We start from the raw sequence: 23,198 nt of genomic DNA, 5'->3' as shown, positions 1-23,198 counted from the left end.
GAAACCGAGCAACTGCTCTTCAAATCCATCACATCACCAGTCAGTTAATGATTAATATAATAAAAACTATACATGAAGTCAGCATTAGTCTTACAGTTGATTAAATTTGGTCTAATAACAGGAAAACCCAACACAATTAACTAATTTCTATGAAGCTATCTAGAATACAATTAATTCTACCAGCTCTGGGTGTACCTACAACACCACATGGACTGCAGCAGCTCAAGAAGACGGCTCACCACCATCTTCTCAAGGGCAATTAGGAATGGCAATAAATACTGGCCTAGCCAGCAGTGCCCACATCCCATGAATGAATAAAAAAAGCACTAAAATATCTTTTTAAAATGTATTTCTAAAATGTACTAGAAAAGCTAAATGCAGTTAAACATAAAAGTAATTGTATGATTTGGCTTCTTTAAAATTAGGAAGATTTTGGCAAGTAGATATTTGATGATTAAATATGTTTGTTATCCAAAATTTTAAATATTAGTTGCCACTAGGACATCCTGGAATACTAACAAGTATACAGGGTTGGAAAAAGAGCACACAGATGCAAGCAACTGAAAATAATTAAAGGTTTGAACATTGATAAGGGACACATTTGAATGCACTGAATCTTCCAGCTGATTGATTCAAATACCAGACCCTATAACTTCTAGAGCTATGTAGAGCTGAAAAGTAACATAGAAACTGGAAGAAGCCATCTAGCCTGTTCTGCCATTCAATGAGAATAAGTCTGATCTACAACTTAACTCCATAGCAGTTCCAATACAAGTCATACCTGGATGAAGTTGAATCACTAAACAGCTGTTAGTAGTTTAACATTTACAGGTATTGGAAAAAACAATATTTTTGTAGGTTTTTAGGGATATTGCATGAATAGGGTTCAGCATCATGTGAGGAACAAATTTTTACTGTCCTGTACTTTCATTATTGTCTGAATAAACAATGCAAAGGATACTATTGATGCCAATATTCTTGTCAGATCTGAAAGTATTTATTGAGTGTTGTTATAGAATGAATGTTCATGGTCTTTGATTTTGTTGAATACGGAACTTCTTTTCTCTAAGATTTATTTCCAATACTTTACATTGTAGAAGAGACAAAACTCTGGCATTCTATTAGGTTAGGTTATAATCATTAGCTACATGAATTACTTAGATTAGTATTGAGAAGCATCATGCCCTCTTGCAAGTGTTTGAAGATGGTTTTTTTTAAAACTTAAAATCAAATCTTCTAGTTGGTCATATTTGACCAATTTATCCACTTGGTCAGTTATACTGTCCTCTGGGAGGTATGAATAAACCAACAGATTCAGCAGAAGGAGTTGGTAAAAGCTGTCAAAAGTATCTCCTTGAACCTTGACCATTTTACTGAAAACCATGTGCATGAAGTACAAGACAGTTTGTTACTGGTCACAGCTCTTGTTGTCCTTTTCCTAAGAAGTAGGATTGATTCATGTTTTTCCAATTCCTAATCTCCGTGGCTTGTGCATAAGCTTGTATCATTACATTTCCTTACTTTAGAGGGTATGAAATTTTTACAGAAGTGTTACAATTTAGGTTTTCATTAAAGTAGTTGTACAATTATTCCCATGAACTGAGTTGTCTCCTACAATCTAGAAGCTGAGTCTTTTCAATAAATTGCTCTTAAAAGTGAGTAGCTATCCATGAACAATTAAAAGTACACTACCTACAGGAATCAGCTCACTGGATTAAACGGATTTTTGCATTATGCTATCCACCTCACTTTGGAATGGCAGAGATTAAACACAGGTTAGGTTTATCAGACTGAAGCAACTAATATTTATGTACAAACAAATAGCAATATGAAGTATAAAATTTCAAATACAGTCTGTACGATATATGGGATGGAAAAGGAAGTAACACATTTACAAAAGTCTTGTTTTGATTTATTTTTAGTATCAACATACTTCTTGTATCATACGTTTTGTAACCCAACATAAGGATCAAAAGTGTTTTCCAGCATTTTCTGTTTTTATTACACTAAACCTCCATCTGTGCTGTATCTTTCTAGGATTCTCAATGATGATGCAGCCCACGCCCAGTTAACCTCTGGCAGAGCCCTCAGAAGTTTCCCATTTTCATTGAGAGAATAGGTAGAATGCCATCTGCAACGACTTATGTACCAGGGTACAGTTGCCATTTAAGTTCTGTATCAGCTCCAGCTGGTTTCTAACGACAGAACATCCCTTGCTTTGATTTTTCAATACATCCTGTTCTTTCCTTTGTGAGGATGCAGGAGACACAAAGGAAAATGAAAAGAAACCCAGAAAGAATGATTTAACAAAAAATCTAAATCCTCCTGATGGTTAAGTGGCAAAGATACCATCCAATAAGGCACTGAACCATAACAAGACCTGGAAAATCACAGGCTTCATTCTGTACTGGAGTTCCTTGATCTCAGCTGGGGTGACAGTGTAGCTGCTGAATTTATCTCAAAACTCCAGGATTATTGATAGGTATCCAGCGATTTCTCCTTCAAATGCACATATAGACATCTGGCCGAAGGGATTGGCTCAGCTGCAATGCACTCCATGACTGAACAAACAATTTCATTTGTTCAAGTATCCTTGGACTACTGGAACCTCTGGACATATACTTAAGTCAGGTGAAGAAAGGTGGAAAACCTCTTGTTTCCTCCTGTTTCTAAAATCCTGCCACACTCAATTACGATCAGTGTGGTAGAAACTTCAACCCATTAAAGTATATTTTGCACCAAAATGTTTCTCCTCCAAATTTATTAAATAGAACACAAAATGCCATCTGGCATTTTTTCTGCTGCAGATTCTGTACATAGTACTAGTTCTGGATTACGCACACATCTCTGAATGTGTAACCAGTTTCTGTGCTTTTTCTAGAAATCTCCGTTATTTGTTTAAACCATTCTAAGTTTACCTGTTCACTGTCAAGCTTTAACAATAGCCAAAGTAAAAAATGTCACAGTTTGGTAAGTGCTTAATTTATACACTTTATTTATATAACCAGAAATTTACAATAATTCATCTTCAAATCCTTTACTGTTCCAGTAAAGTCAATTTCTAAAGGACGAAAGCCAATCCTGTTTCTGGTCAGCAATTGCATAAAAGGAAGTACAGAAAAATATGGTACAGGATTATTCCTTTTGCATAATATTGAATGCATCTAAAACAATGTTATGTATACTTTAGCACAAGCAAAATGAAACTAAAATCATGTCCAAACTACTGTAATCAAGAATTGAAGCTGAAATCCCTGCAATACCTGTGTTAGTAAAACTTGTATATTGTTTAGTTCCATTGACACTTGCTGTGACTTTTTTTGCCTCAATTTGATTTCTAAATCTTGAATGCAAATAGAAATTCTACATTTTAAAAAGAAACAAAATATCTTTGTAATATGACCACAGCACATCTAGCCCAAAGAAACAGTGAAAATTTTGGACATATTAGAGAAAATTAAAAAGGACAGTCAGTAAATTTTTGTTCCATTCTTTGTACTGGGGTGGGGTGAGTAGGCATCTTTTATTCCTAAACAGTTACTGTAGGGAAGCAGCTGTTAAAAATTGTATCTTAAACACATTCAGAATGTGCTTACAGTAAAATTCACAGACAGCATAATGTCCACTGTACAAAATTTTGCTATTTTACAAACACATGATCAGTTTCACTGGTCTGCTGAGATCATGTCAAGGGAGACGAGATTTCTAGCCCTTTCCAAAAAGCTAATCTCTTTAAAGGGTAGCTCTCTCTGGTGAGAGTAACTGGTTAATAACACATTTAAAATTAAATAAAATAAAAATAGTTTCATGTTGTACGAGGCTCATCTTTGCACAAATTGCTCCAAATTGTTGTTGTTTAATTATTAGCTGCATCTGCTTGGCGATGCCACCGATCATCCTCCACTCCAGAATCGTATTCTTCTTCAACAGGCTCCTTAGATGGGGCTCTAAATACAAGAAAATATCTCATCAGTTAAAAATGACTTATTTGAGGGACCTACATGTAAAAAGAAGTCCTTCAAAATATTTGGCACAGTAGCAAAACATCTGCCAGCAAAATCTAAAATTTCTTTTACCTCTTTCACCTGTCTTTTGTCACTTATCCAAAATACCCAAAATTTAAGAGGCAAGGGGTGCAACAAAACTGATTTCTCAAGCCCAAAGTAATGCTTCCAAACTGTAGCTACTGGTCATTGTTAGATCCAGGTAACACTTGATAAAAAATTGTGCTGATTACTCCATGATGATGCATTACAGCTGTCCTTTAGGCATGTAGCCTAAAATGTAGAAGCAATGATCCAGTGCAAGTGTCAACAACGTTTGATGAGCCTTTTTCCAAACTGGGATATGTGCAAAGCTTGTTTTGGGGTGGGGGCATGGGGATGGCAGTAACAGGGGGGCAAGACACCAAATATTGATGCATGCTTTTCAGGACAGAAAATATTTTACCTGCTGCAACAAGAGCATCTAAAAGGAAGATAAAACTTGGTCTCATAGCAACCAATTTCTATTAAGAGCCAAGCCACCAGGTAAATGTTGCAGATGGAATTATGTCAATGTGACAACCCAACCAAGACAACAGATGAACATGAAAGAGCGGGTACAGTTACAAATGAACTCAGACAGGTTTAAGAACCAAATTTCCCCTTGGCTATTATGCCGTTATCAGAATTAATGATCTTTCAGCTTGGCTGTTCTGCAGATCAGAGAACGTTCCATTACATGACTTCTAAAAAAAGGGTTTGATCCCAGATCCTGCAGAAGAAATTATCCAGCCTTCTGGTCTAATTAGTGGCCATCAGATCTGATTGATGGTATCTTCCCAACATGAATTTGGCATGGAGTTATTGAGAAAATGTACTGCTACATTTCCTCAGGAACTGTACTCCATCTACTAAATAAATGATGTTAAAATTACTCTGTGGCAGGGCTATTTGCTGCGATAAAGGACTTAGCCAGTCTCCCCCACATGCTTCAGTGGGAAGAAAATAAAGCACAATATTGCATGATGAGTAGGATGGAGTTAAATGAAAAAATATTTAAAACAATAAAGGGAGATGCTACTCAATAGTCTCTAGGGTCACTGTGGTATGAAGAAGGCTGAGGTATTGTAAGATTTTGAAATGGGTTTTGACTTGCTTCTTCCTTCCATCACCATCTGGAAAGGAGACCTAGTGAGGACAAATTCGTGCAAGGGTTACAAATAGCTTATCGCAGTTTGTCAGGACTGACGGTCAGGTGTGCAAGAAGCTTACACAACCCTAGCCACTGCCACAATAGTGGCTTTCAAGGAGTTCACTGGGAAAAGCTGAATCCTTGGGAACCTTAAATGTGTTACTATCACCAACAATAATCTAGGTCTGTGGATAATTATCAGTTAAGTGTTAAATAGAAGCTTTTATCCATCTTAAAAGTGATGCGCTCTAAATTCATCTGTACAAATATACAGAACAGACTGGAAACATTCACAAATTTTGCACCACATGAAGCAGATTCTGTCAGATTTTCATTTTAATCAGACGTACATAACCATTGAAAATTTACCGTATGTATGCAGGTGGTTTCTTTCCATCCACAATGTCTTTATCCACTTCTACAGCTACAATGTCAGAATTTGGCACTTCAAACATTGGCTCCAACAGCAACTTTTCCTGAAAATACATTTTTCTTTTATGAGTTGCAGTTTTACCTCACCACCCACAAAAACCAATCAACTAACCGTATAACCCCCCAGACCTCTGAACAGTTCGCTTAATTCTAACTCGAAGGACTAGCTCAGTGCAAGGTGCTTCTTCGATGCCTAGGAGGCCCCAATATCTCCATGTATGGCTCCTTGTCAAATTTTGTTTGATAACATAATGTCCTAGGGCGTTAAAGGGGTTATATAAATGAGGTTGTTGCTTCAATAACCATTCCTTTCAAATAGAAGATGAAATATTTTGAAATATATCTTAGAGATTTCACAAAAAAGCAGGGATATTAGAAAAACCATGTCACACACTGCTTACTGTATACCCCACCACAGTAATCTGCCAGTGATAAATTTCAAATTTGGATTTAAAATATGCAACTAGTTGATGGATTTTTTCATTCTGACATTGAGTAGATACTCAAATCTACACTATCCAGTCAGAAACTTGCATTTTCTGACACCGTACCCCCAACGCCTCTCTATTAATTAATTTGTCAAAGAACAACAATAACCATATAAATTAGACTTTTTAAGCAATCTTTTCAGCAACTTACCATGATTGACCTAAGGCCCCGAGCACCAGTCTTCCTTTCCAGAGCGAGTCGAGCTATAGCTCTCAAGGCATCCTCAGATACATTAAGATCACACTATACAAAATATAAAAAAAATTAAAATCAGCAACACCAAAACAAATATGCATTTCTCAAATTATTCCCTCCAGACATAATATTTAAGTAAAATGGTTAGGTCCAAATTGTAAGACTCAGGGGAAGTCATTATTTGAAAAGACAGGTTTATATTTAGCTCAAGTCTTTCAATTATTACTTATCACCCACTAGCATCTCAGGTATCATTCTATGCACATTTTAAGTAATAACTTTTCTACTGATTCGGATATTACATTATTTCCATTTAAAACATGGCTGAGAGGGAAGTTTGTAACAGGTTGCAATTGTATTAACTGGCAATACAAATATGCATTTCGATCAGCAAACTGCCATTCTCGGCCAAAGCTATCATGCAAGGCCCGAGTCTCCCCCAAAAAAAGCACAAGTAGCAGCTAAAATCCAAATGCCATTTTTGTGTAACTGATTCCAGGAGCAAGTTACATAGCACCTATGTGCTATGTGCACCACTGCAAATAATTTTGAGGAGATATTTCCCATTTAAAAAAGACAAAAATCATGCACAATTAAGAGACCTGTATGAAAATTAACAGTGAAAGTCTAAATAGTCTTAATTTTCAGCAAACAGTAGTTCCCAGATGGTTTAAATACTTTATGAGCAATATAAATAGCAAAGGGAAATGAGAAAATCTGCATTCCGACGAGGAATGCAAAAATGACCCAAGTAAGTTATCTAAACAGACCTAAGCAGATCAGTTAGATGGGCTAAGGGTCTTTTCATCTCTCCAATGTTCCACATCCAATAGAATAAAGATCCAGATAAAATAGAAGCTTTTTTATTTATTATGCAGGAAAGAACCATTTCAAAGTAAGTCCCCTCGATAACTAACAAAAGCAGAGGAGAACGAAGAGAGTAGTGGTTTCACACCTTATCCATACTGAACAAAGCCTGGTACTGTGGAACGACAGCATTTCGTGGTTCTGTTAGAATTTGCACCAACGTGTCCTCATTTAAGCTATGCAATGGAACTATCACAGGCAGGCGTCCTACAAATTCTGGAATCATTCCAAATTCTATCAGGTCCCGGGCCTCGACATGGCGAAGTAATCTGTCCTTTTCTTCTAATTCCTGGACAGTATTGTTATCACCGCTTGTATTCGCTAAATCAGCAGCTGCTGCCGCCCTTCTCCCTTTGCCAAGATTTGAGGGGGTGCCAAATCCAAGGTACTGCAGAGATAGAGACAGAAGGTATAAATGTCATGCAAGAATCTTGCTAATGCATGCAAATTATTTACTTTGACAAAAACAAAAAAATCTCAAAAACTCCATTCACAATAGTGAACACTAATTATGAATTGATAATTCCATCAGTGCCCACAAAAGGACATTATCTATATGATTTAACTTCCCTTTGCTAAAATGTATTCCTAACCTCCCTAAGGGGTTGTATTCTTTAAGGTGTTCAACAGTGTTCAATGTGTCACCATCATCCTCTTCTATACAAAATAAAATCAGTGTTTTATGTGAACAACAGTGTGGAAATTATTCAAGGACAAAGTCAAGTCTGGCTGTGATGAAATTACAACAAACTAATCTGCAGACATTAACTGTCTATAATCACACAAAGGATGACCACTTGGATAAGGATTGCGGAGAGGGAAAAAACACGACTGATTGCAGAGGAATGTGGCCAATGGAAGTCTCATCCACTCAGTATCAAACATTTCTCAAAGCTAAGATATATGGAGAACAAGTCATGGAATCCATACCTTTTCATTCTTTCTCCTGCTGATAATCCTATCCAGACCATTGAAAGCACCAGATGCCACAAATAAAATATTAGTAGTATCCACTTGAACGGTTTCTCCTCGCAATTTCCTTGAATTTTTTTCTGGCACATTTACAATTGTACCCTCAAGCAGCTTCAGTAGCCCCTACATGGAAAAATAAAGAAATTCGTCCTTTAAAAATATATACACACCATGTGAATTCAACCAGAATTGTTAAAAATGCTTCAGCTGTTGCACTACTGTTACATTCCTATGGCACCTCTAACTTAAATGAAGATGACAAAAGCAATCCATTAACTGCCCGCAATCACTGAATAGCGTGCACAGGAGGCCATTTGGCCCATTAAATCTACACTGGCTTTAAGTGGAATTCAGATAGTCCCACTCTTGCCCCATATCCCTGCAATTTTTTCTCCTTTAAATAATTTATAAAGTTTCCTTTTGAAGCTACTATTGAATTGGTATCCACCACCATATTGGGCAGTTCATTACAAATTCTAACCACTTGTTGCTTTAAGAACTTTTTCCTCACGTTGTCTCTGGTTCTATACCTAACCGTCTTAACTCTGCACTCTGGTTATTGACCCTTCAATCATTGGAAGTAGTTTTTCTTTATTTTCTCTATCTAAACCGTCATGATTTTAAATACCTCTATCAAATCTCCCCTTAGCTTTCTCTGCTCTAAGGAGAATAACCCAGCTTCTCCAGCCTTTGTAGCTGTAATCTCTCATTCTTGGAGCCATTCTAGTAAATCTCTTCTGTGGCATCTTCAGAGTTTTCTTGTCCTTCCTAAGTGCAGTGCCCAAAATTGGACACAATACTCCAGCTGGGGCTGAACCAGTGTTTTACGTAGGTTTAGAATATGTCCTGCTTTTTGTACTCTATACCCCTATTTATAAAGTCTAGAATTCCATATGCTTTATTAACTGCTATGTTAACATGTCCTGGCACCAATGATTTGTGCACAAACAAAAAGGCCTCTTTTCTTACACTCCCTTCAAAATTGGACCATTTAGCTTGCATTGTTTTTCCTCATCTCTTCATTCTTCCTGGCAAAATGTCATCACCTTTCTTTGTTGAATTTCATCTACCATTTGCCTGCCCATTCCACCAGTCTATGTCCTCTTGAAATCTATTACCATCTTTCTCAGTGTTTACTACACTTCCAAATTTTGTCTCATCTGCAAATTTTGAAACAGTGCCCTTTGCCCCCAGGTCCAAATCATTAGTGCATATCAAATACAGCAGCGGTCTTAGGACTGAACCTTGGACAATTCCACTGTTTACCTCCCTCCAGTTTAAAAAAAACATTCAACACAACTCTGACCGATCCCTCAGCCAATTTTGTACTCATGTGAATATATGAATTAAGAGGGGTAGGCCATTCGGCCCCTTGAGCCTGCTCCATCATTCAACAAGATCATGGCTGATCTGACTGTAGCCACAACTCCACAATCCACCTACCCCCGATAGGTTCTTGACTAACAAGGGAGTCAAAGGCTTTGTACCTCTGCCTTAAAAATATTCACTGACACTGCCTCCACTGCTCTCCAGGGAAGAGTGCTCCAAAGAATCACGATCCTCAGAAAAAATTTCTTCTCACCTCTGACTTAAATGGGAGACCCCTTATTTTTAACTGTGTCCCCTAGTTCTAGTCTCTCCCACAAGGGGAAACATTCTTTCAGGATCCACCCTGTCAAGTCCCCTCAGGATATATATTTCAATAAGATCACCTCTCAATCTTTTAAACTCCAGTGAATACAGCCCAGCTTGTCCAACCTTTCCTCATAAGATAACCCACCCCCATCTCAGGTATCTGTCGAGTGAACCTTCTCTGAACTGCTTCTAATGCATTAATATACTTTCTTAAATAAATAGATCAAAACAGTACACACTAGTCCAGATATGGTCTCACCAACACCCTGAACAACTGTAACAAAACATCCCTACTTTTATATTCCATTCCCCTTGCAATAAACAACAACTTTCCATTTGCCTTTCCTAATCACTTGCTGTATCTGCATACTTTGTGATTCTACCAGGACACCCAGGTCCCTCTGTACCTCAGGGTTCTGCAATCTCTCTCCTTTTAAATAATATGCTGCTTTTCTATTTGTCCAGCCAAAGTGGACAAGTTCACATTTTCCCACATTATACTCCATCTGCCAAATTTTTGCCCACTCACTTAACCTATGTCCCTTTGCAGACTCATGTCCTCTTCACAACTTACTTTCCTACCTATCTGTGTCATCAGCAAATTTGGCAACCATACATTTGGTCCCTTCATCCAAGTCACTGATATAAATTGTAAATAGTTAAGACCCTAGCACTGATCCCTGTGGTACTCATCTTATTTTGCCAACCCAAAAGTGACCCATTTATGCCTACTCTCTATTCCTGCTAGCTAACCAATCCTCTATCCATGTTAACGTTACCCCCTACACCATGAGCTCTTATTTTGCATTGTAATCTTTGATATTTCATGTTGCTACTGCCCCCTTAATCCCATGGGACTTCAATTTTGTTAATAAGCCAAATATCTGGTTCTTTATCAAAAACCTTTTGAAAGCCCAAACACAACAAATTGCACTGCCCTCATTTACCTTCTCTGTTACCTCATTTAAAAACTCAATCAAGTTAGTCAATCACTACTTTCGCTCAACAAATCCGAGCTGGTTGTCTTACATTAGTCCATGCTTGTCCAAGCGGATGTTAATTTTCTTCTGGATTATTGGTTCTATAAGTTTCCCCAAAATCAATGTTAAATTGACTGCCCTGTAATTGCCAGGTTTAACTTCTCCATCTCTTATAAAAATTTTATAGCTTGGAAAATATAGCTCCTAGTCTTGCTCAATTGAAGCCAAGTTTCTGCTCAGGTTGTAATATCATCTCTCCATTTTAATTAATATCCGAAGTTTAGTCCATTTCTTTGTTCTCTGCAGGCAAAAACTAAAACTAGAAACCAATAAATAATCATAGTCAATTATTTTGTCACATGTTAAAATTTGTTTATATAAAAATATTTTCCTTTTCGCTTTTTTTAAAAAAATTGAAATTCCTTATCACTTGCCTGCTGAACACCTTCACCGCCCACATCACGTAGTTGATGAATCCCTGGCACACTGCCAATCTTATCTACTTCGTCCAAGAATACTATTCCTGCAAAAGAATGGATTTTGGTAAGACAACAGACAACTGCACACAAGGCCCCATAAACAGCAATTAGATAAATTACTAGTGCATCTATTTGGTGATGGCAGTGGTATAAATGTTGATCAGTACACCAGGAGAATTAAAGAAAAATACTACTGAATCTTTTATATGAACTGAGCAGGCAGATGAGGCCACAGTTTAGTGTCTCATTCCAAAGACAACACCAGCAATAAGGCAGGGCCCCTCAGCATTGCACTGAAGAATAAGTCATGGTTATTTGCTTAAGGTTGCAATGGGATCTAAACCCATAAACATTGATTTTAAGCTCAATTCCAAAGAAAATAAGGCTGTGTAATTTATCTCCAACTGCATCAAGATACATCCAACAACATACTTTTGAATGTTAGTTATTGTTGTAATGTAGGAAATGTGGCAGCCAATGGTTTGGGGCAAATGAGTACCTGGAGGAGAACAATGGGACCCCTGATGGAGGAAATGCCATCCAAAGGTAAATGAGCAACCTTTGAATTAATTAACAGCATCCTGAACCTGCAAGTCGTGACGCAGCTGCAGTACAGAACAAGTCAATGAAAGAGTCGCTATGGACAGTCAGAAACACAGCACCAGGGTTCAAGTCCTTGCCTTGAAAGAGTGTGGAGGACAGTCACCGGAGTTTTGACAATAACAGACTGATCAAAATTCTTCAGTTCTACTACCTGCAGGGCAGAATTTTGTCTTCTCTTTTGAAACCTGATTAGTCCAAGAGAGATATTTTTAGTAGGAATTAACACCGCAATAGTGAGTAAATGCAGATTAATTTCAATGTCAAATATGACAAATTATCAAGTGAGTTGAGAGTTCAGAGATTAGGTGTGTGATAGCATAGAGGTTACATTATAGAACTAGTAATGCAGAATCCTGACCTAAAGATCTGGAGACACTAATTCAAATCCCACCACGGCAGATGAGAATTTAAATTTAAATAATTTAAAAATCTGGAATAAAAAGCAGCATAAGTGATGGTGACTATGAAACTAGCAGAATGTCCTAAAAATCCATCTGGGTCATGAGTGTGTCTCATAGGGAAGGAAATCTGCCATGCCTACCTTGTCTGGCCTGTGTATGACTCCAGAGCCACAGCAATGTGGTTGACTTTTAACTGCCCTCTGAAGTGACCTAGCAAGCCACTCAGTTATATACAAAAAGGCAGCTCACCACCACCTTAAGGGCAATTAGGGATGGGCAGTAAATAACAGCCCTGCCAGGATGTTCCCATCCCAAGAATGAATTAAAAAAACGTCAAGTTCTTAATCAGATAAAACAATAGTTAAAAAAACATGCATGGCATTGCTTCTGTTCTTTAAATTATTTTAATCTCCCATGAATTTGTGCTTTCTTTGTTTCATATTTGCAGTTCAGGAAACAGCTTATATTGTTCAATGCATTCTTAACTGAAAAGTTGCCAACATAAAAGGAAAAATTTTCATCCACAGTATACCAACAAATGCATCAAGTTTAAGATGTCTATTAAAGGATGAAACAGCCAGTCCTTCCATAATTTGAACCATTTGATGACATTAAATTGTAACAACTATTGCTAATTTAATGAATAAAATCACCATCATGTGTGCACTGCCCAAAGGCAGATCCCTGGCTTTTAGCAGTCTTTCCATATCGTTCTATCCTGTGCCGTTCTTTTCATTTGCCAAAAACTTCCTTCAATTTTCAAGCCATCCAACATCGAAATTCCCTTCCTTCCTCTTTCTTCCTTGAAATCTTCCCTCCATAATGCCTTTTACAAGTCAGCTTCCTCCTAAAATGTGTCTCACTCAGTTTCTGTCTTTTCCTAATTATGTTCAACAAGTTTTTTGTTCATTCACTCTCCACATCACTTCTTCATTTGTTACTTTTTTCTGTCCAGCAGATCTTTTCCATTCTTCTCCAAACCCACATTTCAAAACTTTTTAGCAAGTTGGTCTCCTTCTTCTGTAAGGTCCACGTCTCACATCCGTAAACAACATTCCAAACCAAGCTCTTTACAAGTTGCTTTTTGAGTTGTTTATTCATCTTCCCAGTGAGCAAACGTCTCTTCTTACCAAATATGGTCTTTCCCATTGCTATCCTTTGTTCTTATTGCTTTGCTGTATCTTCATCTGCAGATATTATGCTTCCTAAATACTCGAATTCTTGCATGTGTTCTAGTTCTCTTCCTTCTATGAATATCTGAATATTTCTTGGTGATTTTGAGATATGCATCACTTTGGTTTTGTCGATGTTCACTTTCATTCCAAAGTTACTAATCTATCTACTAGTTCTTGTGATCCTTTTTCTGTGCTTGCTAGAAGTGATTTGTCATCTGAAAATCTAATTGATGTTATCATTCACACCAGATTCTCTGTCTTCTTGAATAAAAAATGTGTTTAAAATAGCAGTACATACAGTGATATGCTGTGGGGATACTACTTTTATTTATTTTGACTGGACAATGTGAACATTTGAATGCAAAATTAAACTTGGTCTAGACAGCATGCTTAAACTGAATAATTCAGGCTCTCCAAAGTTTATGATGGATAAAGTTAATAATCCACAAATTCTACCTTGCTGTGCTTTATCCACATTATAATTGGCATCCTGCAGCAGCTTAGCCACAACTGATTCAATATCTTCACCCACATATCCAGCTTGGGTCAGGGTAGTACAGTCACAAATGGCAAAGGGAACCTCTAGGCATCGGGCAAGAGTCTGGGCTAGCAAGGTCTTGCCTAAAAGAAAGAAAGAAAAATCTTTTATCTTACATGTGTACCACCTTTACAGCTAACCGTCTCCATCCAAAGGATGGATGGAGTGGTACTATGGTCACCTCCACAGTTCTAATATGTGCGCTTCATCAGGAAAGAACACATTGAGTGCACAAAGGAAAAACACTAGATAAACAAGTCTAAGCACTCAAAATTACTTGTTGATAAAAAAACATTAATGAAAATACACTGTTGAAAATAATTAAACAGGGAATGTTGGTTCAATATATGGCGTTTAAAAGGTCAAAATAGTCAAAATGTCAAAATAGTCTGAACTTACAACCATCCATCTGCATGAACAGCCATCGACACCGATTGGTCATACGCAGAACCAATTCCTTCCCCACTTCTGAATCTGGGTACTCACTTGGTCTTTAAGAACTCAAATGATGTACAATTTTGACAACACTTGCTGAACTAAAACACGAGCATTGCAATGTGTGGTCATGTAAAGCCTGCTGCAGCACCATAAAGACTTAGCTTCCATTGTTACACTGACCTGATCCTGTGGGACCAAGTAACAAAATGTTGCTTTTCTCCAACTTAATGTCATCATGAGTCGAGTCAAGCACCTCTCCTCCTCGCTTCTCTTGGGGAATTGACTGACTTGCCTGCTGCTGCATGGAAGCTCCAAGTGCATTGCCGTGTGGACTGATACCTGCAATCTGTAACAATTCTATAGGAAAGAAAAACAAGAAAAACATTAACAAGAGAATCTCAGTATTTTACAGGTATTTCCAAAGATCTTACAGAAATTGGGATTGTGGTAACATATTTGTGAAATGTATATTGCACTAGTAATCACTTACTGATTTTCCTAATAGATTTGTAGCAACTGTACCAAGTGTGAAAATCACATTAAGCAAGTGATTTAAATAATGTGTTACTATGAGCCTAAAAACACTTCTTCTGGCACAAATAATAAAAATCTATGTAAAATGAAATAGGACAGATTACCAAGAAAGATACCAGATGGTGATTTCTATACTATGTTATAAAACCAGCACTTTTTAAAGGTCACATGAATTTGAATCACACATCTATATAATTTTTACAAGCATTTTTCAAACTGCCTTAATTGGTGTAAAAAAAAACTGATCTCTAATGATTTAGCCCAAAAACAGAATGATGAAAGAAAAAAAAAACTTCCACATTTAATGGGCACGGGAGGGGGTGCGGTAAAGATTAATCATTGTAGGAGATGTCAGTGATGGTGAATGAAAAGGTTTTCCAATTGTATACCCAGTCTCAGTGTCAGGTACGCCAAGGTCAGGAATAACACCAGAGCAGTAATGCCTAGTCTGAATAGAATCACAGTGCAGAAGAGGCCCTTTGGCCCATCGAGTCTGCACCGACACGTGAGAAATATCTGACCTACCTACCTAATCCCATTTACCAGCACTTGGCCCATAACCTTGAATATTATGACGTGCCAAGCGCTCATCCAGGTACTTTTTAAAGGATGTGAGGCAACCCGCCTCCACCACCCTCCCAGGAAGTGCATTCCAGACCGTCACCACCCTCTGGGTAAAAAAGTTTTTCCTCACATCCCTCCTAAACCTCCTGCCCCTCACCTTGAACTTATGCCCCCTTGTGACTGATCCTTCAACTAAGGGGAACAGCTGCTCCCTATCCACCCTGTCCATGCCCCTCATAATCTTGTACACCTCGATCAGGTCGTCCCTCAGTCTTCTCTGCTCCAATGAAAACAACCCAAGTCTATCCAACCTCTCTTCATAACTTAAATGTTTCATCCCAGGCAACATCCTGGTGAATCTCCTCTGCACCCCCTCCAGTGCAATCACATCCTTCCTATAATGTGGCGACCAGAACTGTACATAGTACTCCAGCTGTGACCTCACCAAGGTTCGGTACAACTCCAACATGACCTCCCTACTTTTGTAATCTATACCTCGATTGATAAAGGCAAGTGTCCCATATGCCTTTTTCACCACCCCACTAACATGCCCCTCCGCCTTCAGAGATCTATGGACACACACACCAAGGTCACTTTGTTCCTCAGAACTTCCTAGTGTCATGCCGTTCATTGAATACTTCCTTGTCAAATTACTCCTTCCAAAGTGTATCACCTCACAGTTTTCAGGGTTAAATTCCATCTGCTACTTATCTGCCTATTTGACCATCCCGTCTATATCTTCCTGTAGCCCAAGACACTCAACCTCAATAAAGTAGGTTCATTGAAAAAAAAACGCTAGTCCACTGCTGTGAACTTTATTCAACTCTGACAGTAAATAAACTTTCATCTCATGAAATAAAGAAAAACTGAAAATGCTGGAACTCTGTATTAAACGCAAAGATTGCTTCAACTATGGTTTAAAAAAAATGTTTAAACTTCAATCCTGATCTGTAATTCCCATCTACTGTAACCCGCTCCAGGATGACATTTAGGGAACATTTTTTGTTTCCACAAACTCATGCATTTTCCTCATTTTTAAATTTCATTATTTTTTTCTCAGACTGGGAACTTGTGACTAGCTATAGGATCGACAACCATTTAGAAATGGACCCCAGCTCTCTGGCCTTGATGAGCTTACCTCACCAGTGTGGTAGTTGAGCCATACAGACCAGAAAGATACCTGATTTCTTCTTTGTGTGCGTGGAGTTAACTATAACCAGGTGCAGCAACAATCAGAGACACAACTGGCCTCAGTACCCAAGGTTGGTTACAAAAGTTAGCCAGGCTCTCTTTTCTTGAGTGCTCATCAGCTCATCTACACATATGAATGAAAACATTGGAGCTAATGCAAAGTAAAAATATTATATGCTTTTGCAGACTGAAAGATACAGGACTTCACAAATATATTTGTAGTACTAATTAGTTATAATTTTTACAAAATTTACTCAAGGTAAGAGTGACCTGATATTTTCTTGCCAAAAATCTCTTCATGTTACATTAGATTATAATTTTCATTCTTGGTTTATCTACCATGAAGTATTTGGCTCAGATGCTAGTTCTTTATTCTTTTATTCATCCCTTCGCCCTCACAAAAACCTTCCATCTTTTTCTCAGCAATTTACACGATGAGATTTTTTCTTCTCAGGTTGAAACTGTTGGTGTACAATTGCACTAGCAAGTCCCCAAATAACAAGCACCTTTAACGGATGGCCACTTGTCATACTCGAGCCACAACTGTCCAGTCTGATAACTGGGCTGACCAACCAACTCAGACCACAGCGTTTGAACTCTGCCCTGGCACAAATATCTGCAACCCTCAGTGACATAACAAAACCACATTTATCTCAGATATTTTAATTAATGGTTTAAAACTGTAGAAGATCTGAAAAGAAATTAGAACTCCCGCCTTCACCCACCATTTGAAAGTAATTTTTCTGTACAATTGCCACTAGGCTTTGTTTGCAGGATATACTTTGTTTATCCTAGTTCCACAAAAGGAGAATGAGAAATGAACTCCTATGTCACATCTCTCTCTCATGCACAAAATCTGTGCACAAGATGTGAAATTCTCCAGCCCAGGATTCTTTCCATCTGGTTGCCCTGTGACACAGGTTATTATAGCATATTCCAGGTATGGTAGATCCAAATAGAGTAAATGGGACAACTTTCACAACTTATCTCTTGCACATAGAATTTGTCAGCACAAGCTGGTAATTCACAAAGGCACAAGTGAAATTTCCAAGAATTGGAACAGAGGCAGAACTCAAGTCCCAAGACCTGGAGAGATGGACAACCTTCTTATAGCCATTTCTAACTTTGAATGACTAATTTTATATGACTATTTAGTAATTCTACCCACATCCCCAGGTGTTTATGTAAACAAAACAGTAAAATTACTAACTACATATACCAACAACCATTTTAGAATCTAAATGCTAATCATGAAAAACTTACATTTATACAATGCCTTTAACCGCGAAAATATCCCAAGGTGCTACACAGAGAAGATGATGAACAGTAGTAAAAATTTCAGAAAGATGGCTGAGAGCATGGTCTAAAAGATTGGTTTTGTGAAGACTTTTAAAAGGCAGAAGTTAGTTATTATGGATTAGTTAGTTTCTAGATCTGCACAAACAGCACAATGACTATCGATGTTCATCAAATAAGCTGAATAATTGTCCGCACAACTGTGATTAGATTGAAAAGCTCATCATAAATAAACATCCATGCAAAATGATATTTGTCATTCCTACCAGGAAATAAATTAGTAACTAGGTCAACCAAGCAGCAGTATGTCCATATAAGGGCCTGAAGCCTTTAAATAGACCTCATCTCATATTTCAAATGTACCCACAGATACTAAGTGCAGAGATTCAAACTTAGTTTTTAACATTTTATTAATAAATCCAATTCTGTCAAAACAAAACAAGATGGGTGGTAGAAGAAGAGAAGAACTGTTTCAGAGTGCAGCAGTTATTGTCAAATGGGGTAGCCTCCTCACGTTTCATCCTGTTGCTATAAGGCCACTTGAAGATACATGTGTTATCACTGCTCTCAAAAATGTGTATAAATCATATACACCAGAATTCTATTTTTTTTGTCATGGCAATATACTTGCACTAATTTACTAAATATAATGCAAATAAAAAAATTAAATAATTTGAACAAATTAATGTGTGATGTGATAAAAGCATTATTTAAAACAAAACAGGTGGTTTATATTTATATAAATATAATATAATGAATAAATAAAATGTAGGGCCACAGATAGTAACCGCTTTCAAATGAACCAAACTGACTCATTTGATTCTGGCAGTTATTGACAGAAGGAAAGACTTGCAGAAGTTGCACTGGGTATTAGATTTCCCAGAGTCTGCATGCACCAGGATTCAGCAAACTAATGGTCAACTTTACCACTTTGCCTTCTGTGCCTAAAGAAAGGTGCTCAGGGTGGCGATGCTGTCAGGGAGAAAGCTTGACATGTATAGGCAGTGGGGAGAGGTTGTGCTGGTACGATGTGCAGACATTTTTTTGAACTGATGTAGAACATCGCAGCTACCTTTGGGCAGGCAGCATAAACCTAACCTCCACATTTTAAGTGCCAGCAACTATGTGGTGCTACTGTAGCCATGGCTTTGTAAAGGAGATTACAGCTGTCACTTCTCTTTGATATTCAAGAAAATTGGTCAATGCTAGATCATCTCGAGCTGAACAATTAGTTGGGCAATTACACAGACAGTTGAATGATATCAGGGTCCATCTGACTCAAAAATGAAGCTAAACTTTCAGTGCAAATCCAGAGTCAGGTTCAATCTGACTCTCTGGTGGCAGGAGCCCACATTGCTTCACTCTGACACTAATAAATCCAGTGTGGTGCCAAACTTGGCTTACAACGCACTTATTGTACAAATAAACATGATTCTTCCTCCCTAGCGGCTGCATTGTAAATATACCCACTGTGGCCATAACATCTGTAAGAGACAGTACAGCAAAGATGTGTTGTTTTGTTCCTTGCCACTCACCATATTTGAAACTGGCAATTAGGAAAATGACACACCTTCATTTAGATGACTGAATTCTGACAATGCAGTAGACAGTCCAGTGAAAATTCACTCATAAGCAGTTGAACCATTATAGCAAAATGTCTAAGTTTGTAGATAATGTCTAAAGTTGTGGGAATTGCATGTTAAGAGGTAAAATACAGAGGGCATTACCAACTCACACAGAAATGTTAGCAATTGCATACTGGTACAAAAATCAGCAAGAGAATTATAAACTGAAGGGTTTATTATTAATGAAAACGAGACTCTAAAGAAATTTAGATGCAATAATCAGTTAAAGAATCATATGGTGGCAGTTATAAAGAAAATTATGTTCAGATACATTAGTAGATTCAAAGAATATGATGTTGTCTGAGAAGTTATCATCTCAGGAATATTTATTTGGAATACAATTGCACTGCACACTGCAACAGGTGCACCAACTTTGCCAGCATAAAAACTTAGTCAGGGATCCCTCCTCACTTGGCTGATAGCAATTAAGAGGTCATCCCCGAATGTCTCTAATGGAAACATTAGGACAGACCAAGTGTTGCTGAGACCAATGAAACAAGGTTATAGGCTGAGAATACAGATTTGCTGGCCTCAAGTGGCTTCTTGGATTGGGCTATAAATCTGTTTAAAGCTGCATGCTCGCTGTTTACAATGGAGCCACAGGATATTCCTGGAACTGACATCAGTACACTGAGGAATTCAAAAGAGAATTGTATCAATTTCTGATTCAGCAAGGAGGGGAACAATAGAGACTTGGAGGAGGAAGAGAAAGGGTCAGGTCAGATCCTGAAGGAGGACCTGGATGACAGGGTGAGCTGGAAGGTCAGAATGACCTTTTCTCATTCCAACATTAAGTTCTTAAAATCAGTCAAGTTTCAAAAGATACAGCTGTTATTTTAATGGGGTAAACATAATACGACGTTAGCTTTCTCATCATGCAGGTGCAGACACATACATGTATTGACAAAACGCACAACTGCAGCACTGCAGATCTGTGGAGTCACAGACTTTTTTGAAATGGTGAACAAAATAATGGCTTAACGTACAGAAGAAGAAACAAACATTATCACTTCCACCAGATACAACAAAGCAAAAAGGTGAAAATTGCCATTTTCCCCTCTTTTCAAAAGGTATGTTCTGTAAAGGCTAGTATACAGATTATATATCATCAGGGTTTTTATAAAGTACAAAATGTGCTGATTCAAATTTATGTAGTGAATTGATTATGAAATTTTATTGGCTACCTTTAAGACCGTGGTTGACGTTTTCCACATGAAACAAACTGAGACAACTACCATAGTTTACCAATACAGTGTGTCTCAGATATTACAAAACAAGAACAAGCCTTTTTCAAATCAGGCTTTCAATGAATTTCACATTTGTTTTTTTTTAAAGAAGTGTTGTAAATCATAAATTAAACCTTTTTTGTTCTAGGAGAGGCAGAAGGTGGCAAATTGAAAAATAAAAATAAAGATTAGACAACTTTAGAGACTTGCAGAAAATTATAAACACGTGGAAATTCATGATGAATTTCAGTAGTGCTCTTTCCAAAATTAGTTTTCATTAAAGTTTCAGAAAGTTTTCAACATGTTCTGCATTTTGTACAATTTTCTATTTAATAAACACACGTCTTCTCAAAAACACCACTGCACTTTATATTTATTGTCCTTCTGAAAGTGTTTCAGAAGAAACCTCAGTTTGAAACAAATTACAAATCTGTATGATCACCTGTGTCCATTTTTAGACCACCAAGGACTTTCCATGTGGTTGGATACACAATTCAGTTAACAATTGAACTGTTTTTTTTAGTTTCAAACAATAAAAATATAAAGAAAAACCAAAAAAAGGCACAGGTGAGAAGATGGAATCAACTTACTTGTAAATCTGTACTCATCCTCTCGTCTTCGGATTTCTAACTCTACAGAGAAAGGTTAGAAATATTATCAAAGAACGAACTAACTAGATGCAGCAACAGACATAGATGAACTTTCAATCTGCATATTTAATAAATATATCTGTTGCATTTTATTTCTTCACACTGGTCTACAAATCTTTTCTAATGCACAGAACAGATTCAGACTGGAGTAGTGTAACTGTACATTGATTCCTTAAGTGGTGAAGGCCTTTCATTTAGCCACGCCACACCCTGCAAAAAAGTTATAACATGTACCAGTTGAGACCTATGTAAAATGGACATTTTGAGGAGGGGCAGGTAATAACAAATCTGGCAATGCATTCTACTGTAATAGAGTGCAGACAAAAATTACCTTGGCAGATTAACAATTTTAAAATATACGCTTTCTATATATTTAGTGTACTATAGCAGACCACCAGTTAATATTCTACTTCATAAAAAAGGTAATTCTTCTGGGGACTGAAAATGAATCGTTTGTTTCCTCTATCTAACTAAAAATTAGAACAGATTACGTCACTCTAGTTATCGACAACTAAATCATTTACAATTAAGAATTTAAAAAATCTACGTTAGTTGTATTTTTGTATTGAGGTTCACCCCAATTAAATTTTTTGTTGGATCAAAATAATACAGCTTTAGAGCTGAAAGTTCAGTAGCTTCTGTTTGAACCACTGCTATACTCCACTCAAACCATTTGGACTTAAGTTCCAATCTTGTAGCAGCAATTTCAAGTACACTTGATGCAAGAAAATAAAAAAAAGCTGATTTTTTTTGAATAAAGAAATTGCCTTTTATTTCTGCACTCACCAGTCACAAAGTTGCACATGATACTAAACTAGCGGATTGGACCTACAAAAGTGGAGGTCAAATCTGCACATTGGCAAATGCTTAGCAGATGCAATACAATACAGAGAAGTACAAGGTATTACACACTGGAAAGGAAAAGGACATTACAAGTAAGCAGTGCATGGCACAGCTAAAATTAAAACATAAAAGTTAACAAGCCAAATCAGAGTAGAGACAATAAACAAAGCAAACAGAATGTGGAAGTACATTGCTAATTCAGTTCAATTACAAGTCAGAAAATGACATAATAAACCTATACATCAGCCCAGAAACTGTGGCCACTGAAGGCTCCAAAATGGCAGACAGGAAGCAGACGGCACTGCATATTAGGCAAGAACAAATAAGAGGCATTCTTCATCTATGCCTGCAGCAGGTGATAGGCCCTTCGCTTATACATCTTGGACACCCCCACCCTCCCAAGAATAGTTTGCTGTCATAGGCTGCACAGGGAAACCAACTCTAAAAAGGTCAGTCACCTCCCGGAATGTGGAGCTGGGAGGAGCAACTGTGCTTCTCCCGATCCCACATTAAAGGACCTGATTACCCCCACCATCCCACTCCACAAACTTTCCCCATGCTCTCTAATGCCAAAACAACATCCAATACATTTTAAAAGTGTTAGTTGGAATAACAATCTGTAGTGCAGGCAATTGTACCAAGATTAAATTTTGTGAAATAAAGACTAGTGGAGCACAAACCACAAGTAAGAATTGTACTACAGCATTAATGGACATCATTTTGGCGCAATGCACATTCCAAGAGTTCTGGTTCAGTAAAGGATGGTTTACCACATTTAATTTTCTGCAAGCAAGGGGCAAAGTTCCAGGTAAATGACTACCAAGAATTCCACGAACAGAAACTTGAAACTTCACTACGACGATCTGTGCAGCTGTCTTAACTTGAAACTA

At 37.5% G+C, this 23,198-nt stretch overlaps 1 protein-coding gene across 3 annotated transcripts in view; it reads right to left on the bottom strand.

Annotated features, from left to right (window-relative positions):
- Positions 1-2,978: 2,978 nt before the first annotated feature.
- The window catches only part of clpxa (caseinolytic mitochondrial matrix peptidase chaperone subunit Xa), a 38,283-nt gene continuing 18,063 nt past the window's right edge, over positions 2,979-23,198 (bottom strand). For 2 of the 3 annotated variants that reach the window (XM_078529945.1, XM_078529946.1), the window contains exons 6-14: positions 21,406-21,447; positions 14,560-14,736; positions 13,860-14,024; positions 11,180-11,268; positions 8,089-8,253; positions 7,247-7,546; positions 6,247-6,339; positions 5,545-5,651; positions 2,979-3,947 (exon numbers count right to left, since the gene is read on the bottom strand). In XM_078529945.1, coding sequence (XP_078386071.1) covers positions 3,857-3,947; positions 5,545-5,651; positions 6,247-6,339; positions 7,247-7,546; positions 8,089-8,253; positions 11,180-11,268; positions 13,860-14,024; positions 14,560-14,736; positions 21,406-21,447 — 1,229 coding nt within the window. In that variant the 3' untranslated portion in view covers positions 2,979-3,856. The remainder of the gene's footprint in view (positions 3,948-5,544; positions 5,652-6,246; positions 6,340-7,246; positions 7,547-8,088; positions 8,254-11,179; positions 11,269-13,859; positions 14,025-14,559; positions 14,737-21,405; positions 21,448-23,198) is intronic. The other variant, XM_078529947.1, reaches the window with a different exon arrangement.

This window comes from Cetorhinus maximus, chromosome 26 (genome assembly GCF_964194155.1).
Source record: "Cetorhinus maximus chromosome 26, sCetMax3.hap1.1, whole genome shotgun sequence".
NCBI lineage: Eukaryota > Metazoa > Chordata > Chondrichthyes > Lamniformes > Cetorhinidae > Cetorhinus > Cetorhinus maximus.
This window is presented reverse-complemented; position numbering and strand designations above follow the sequence as displayed.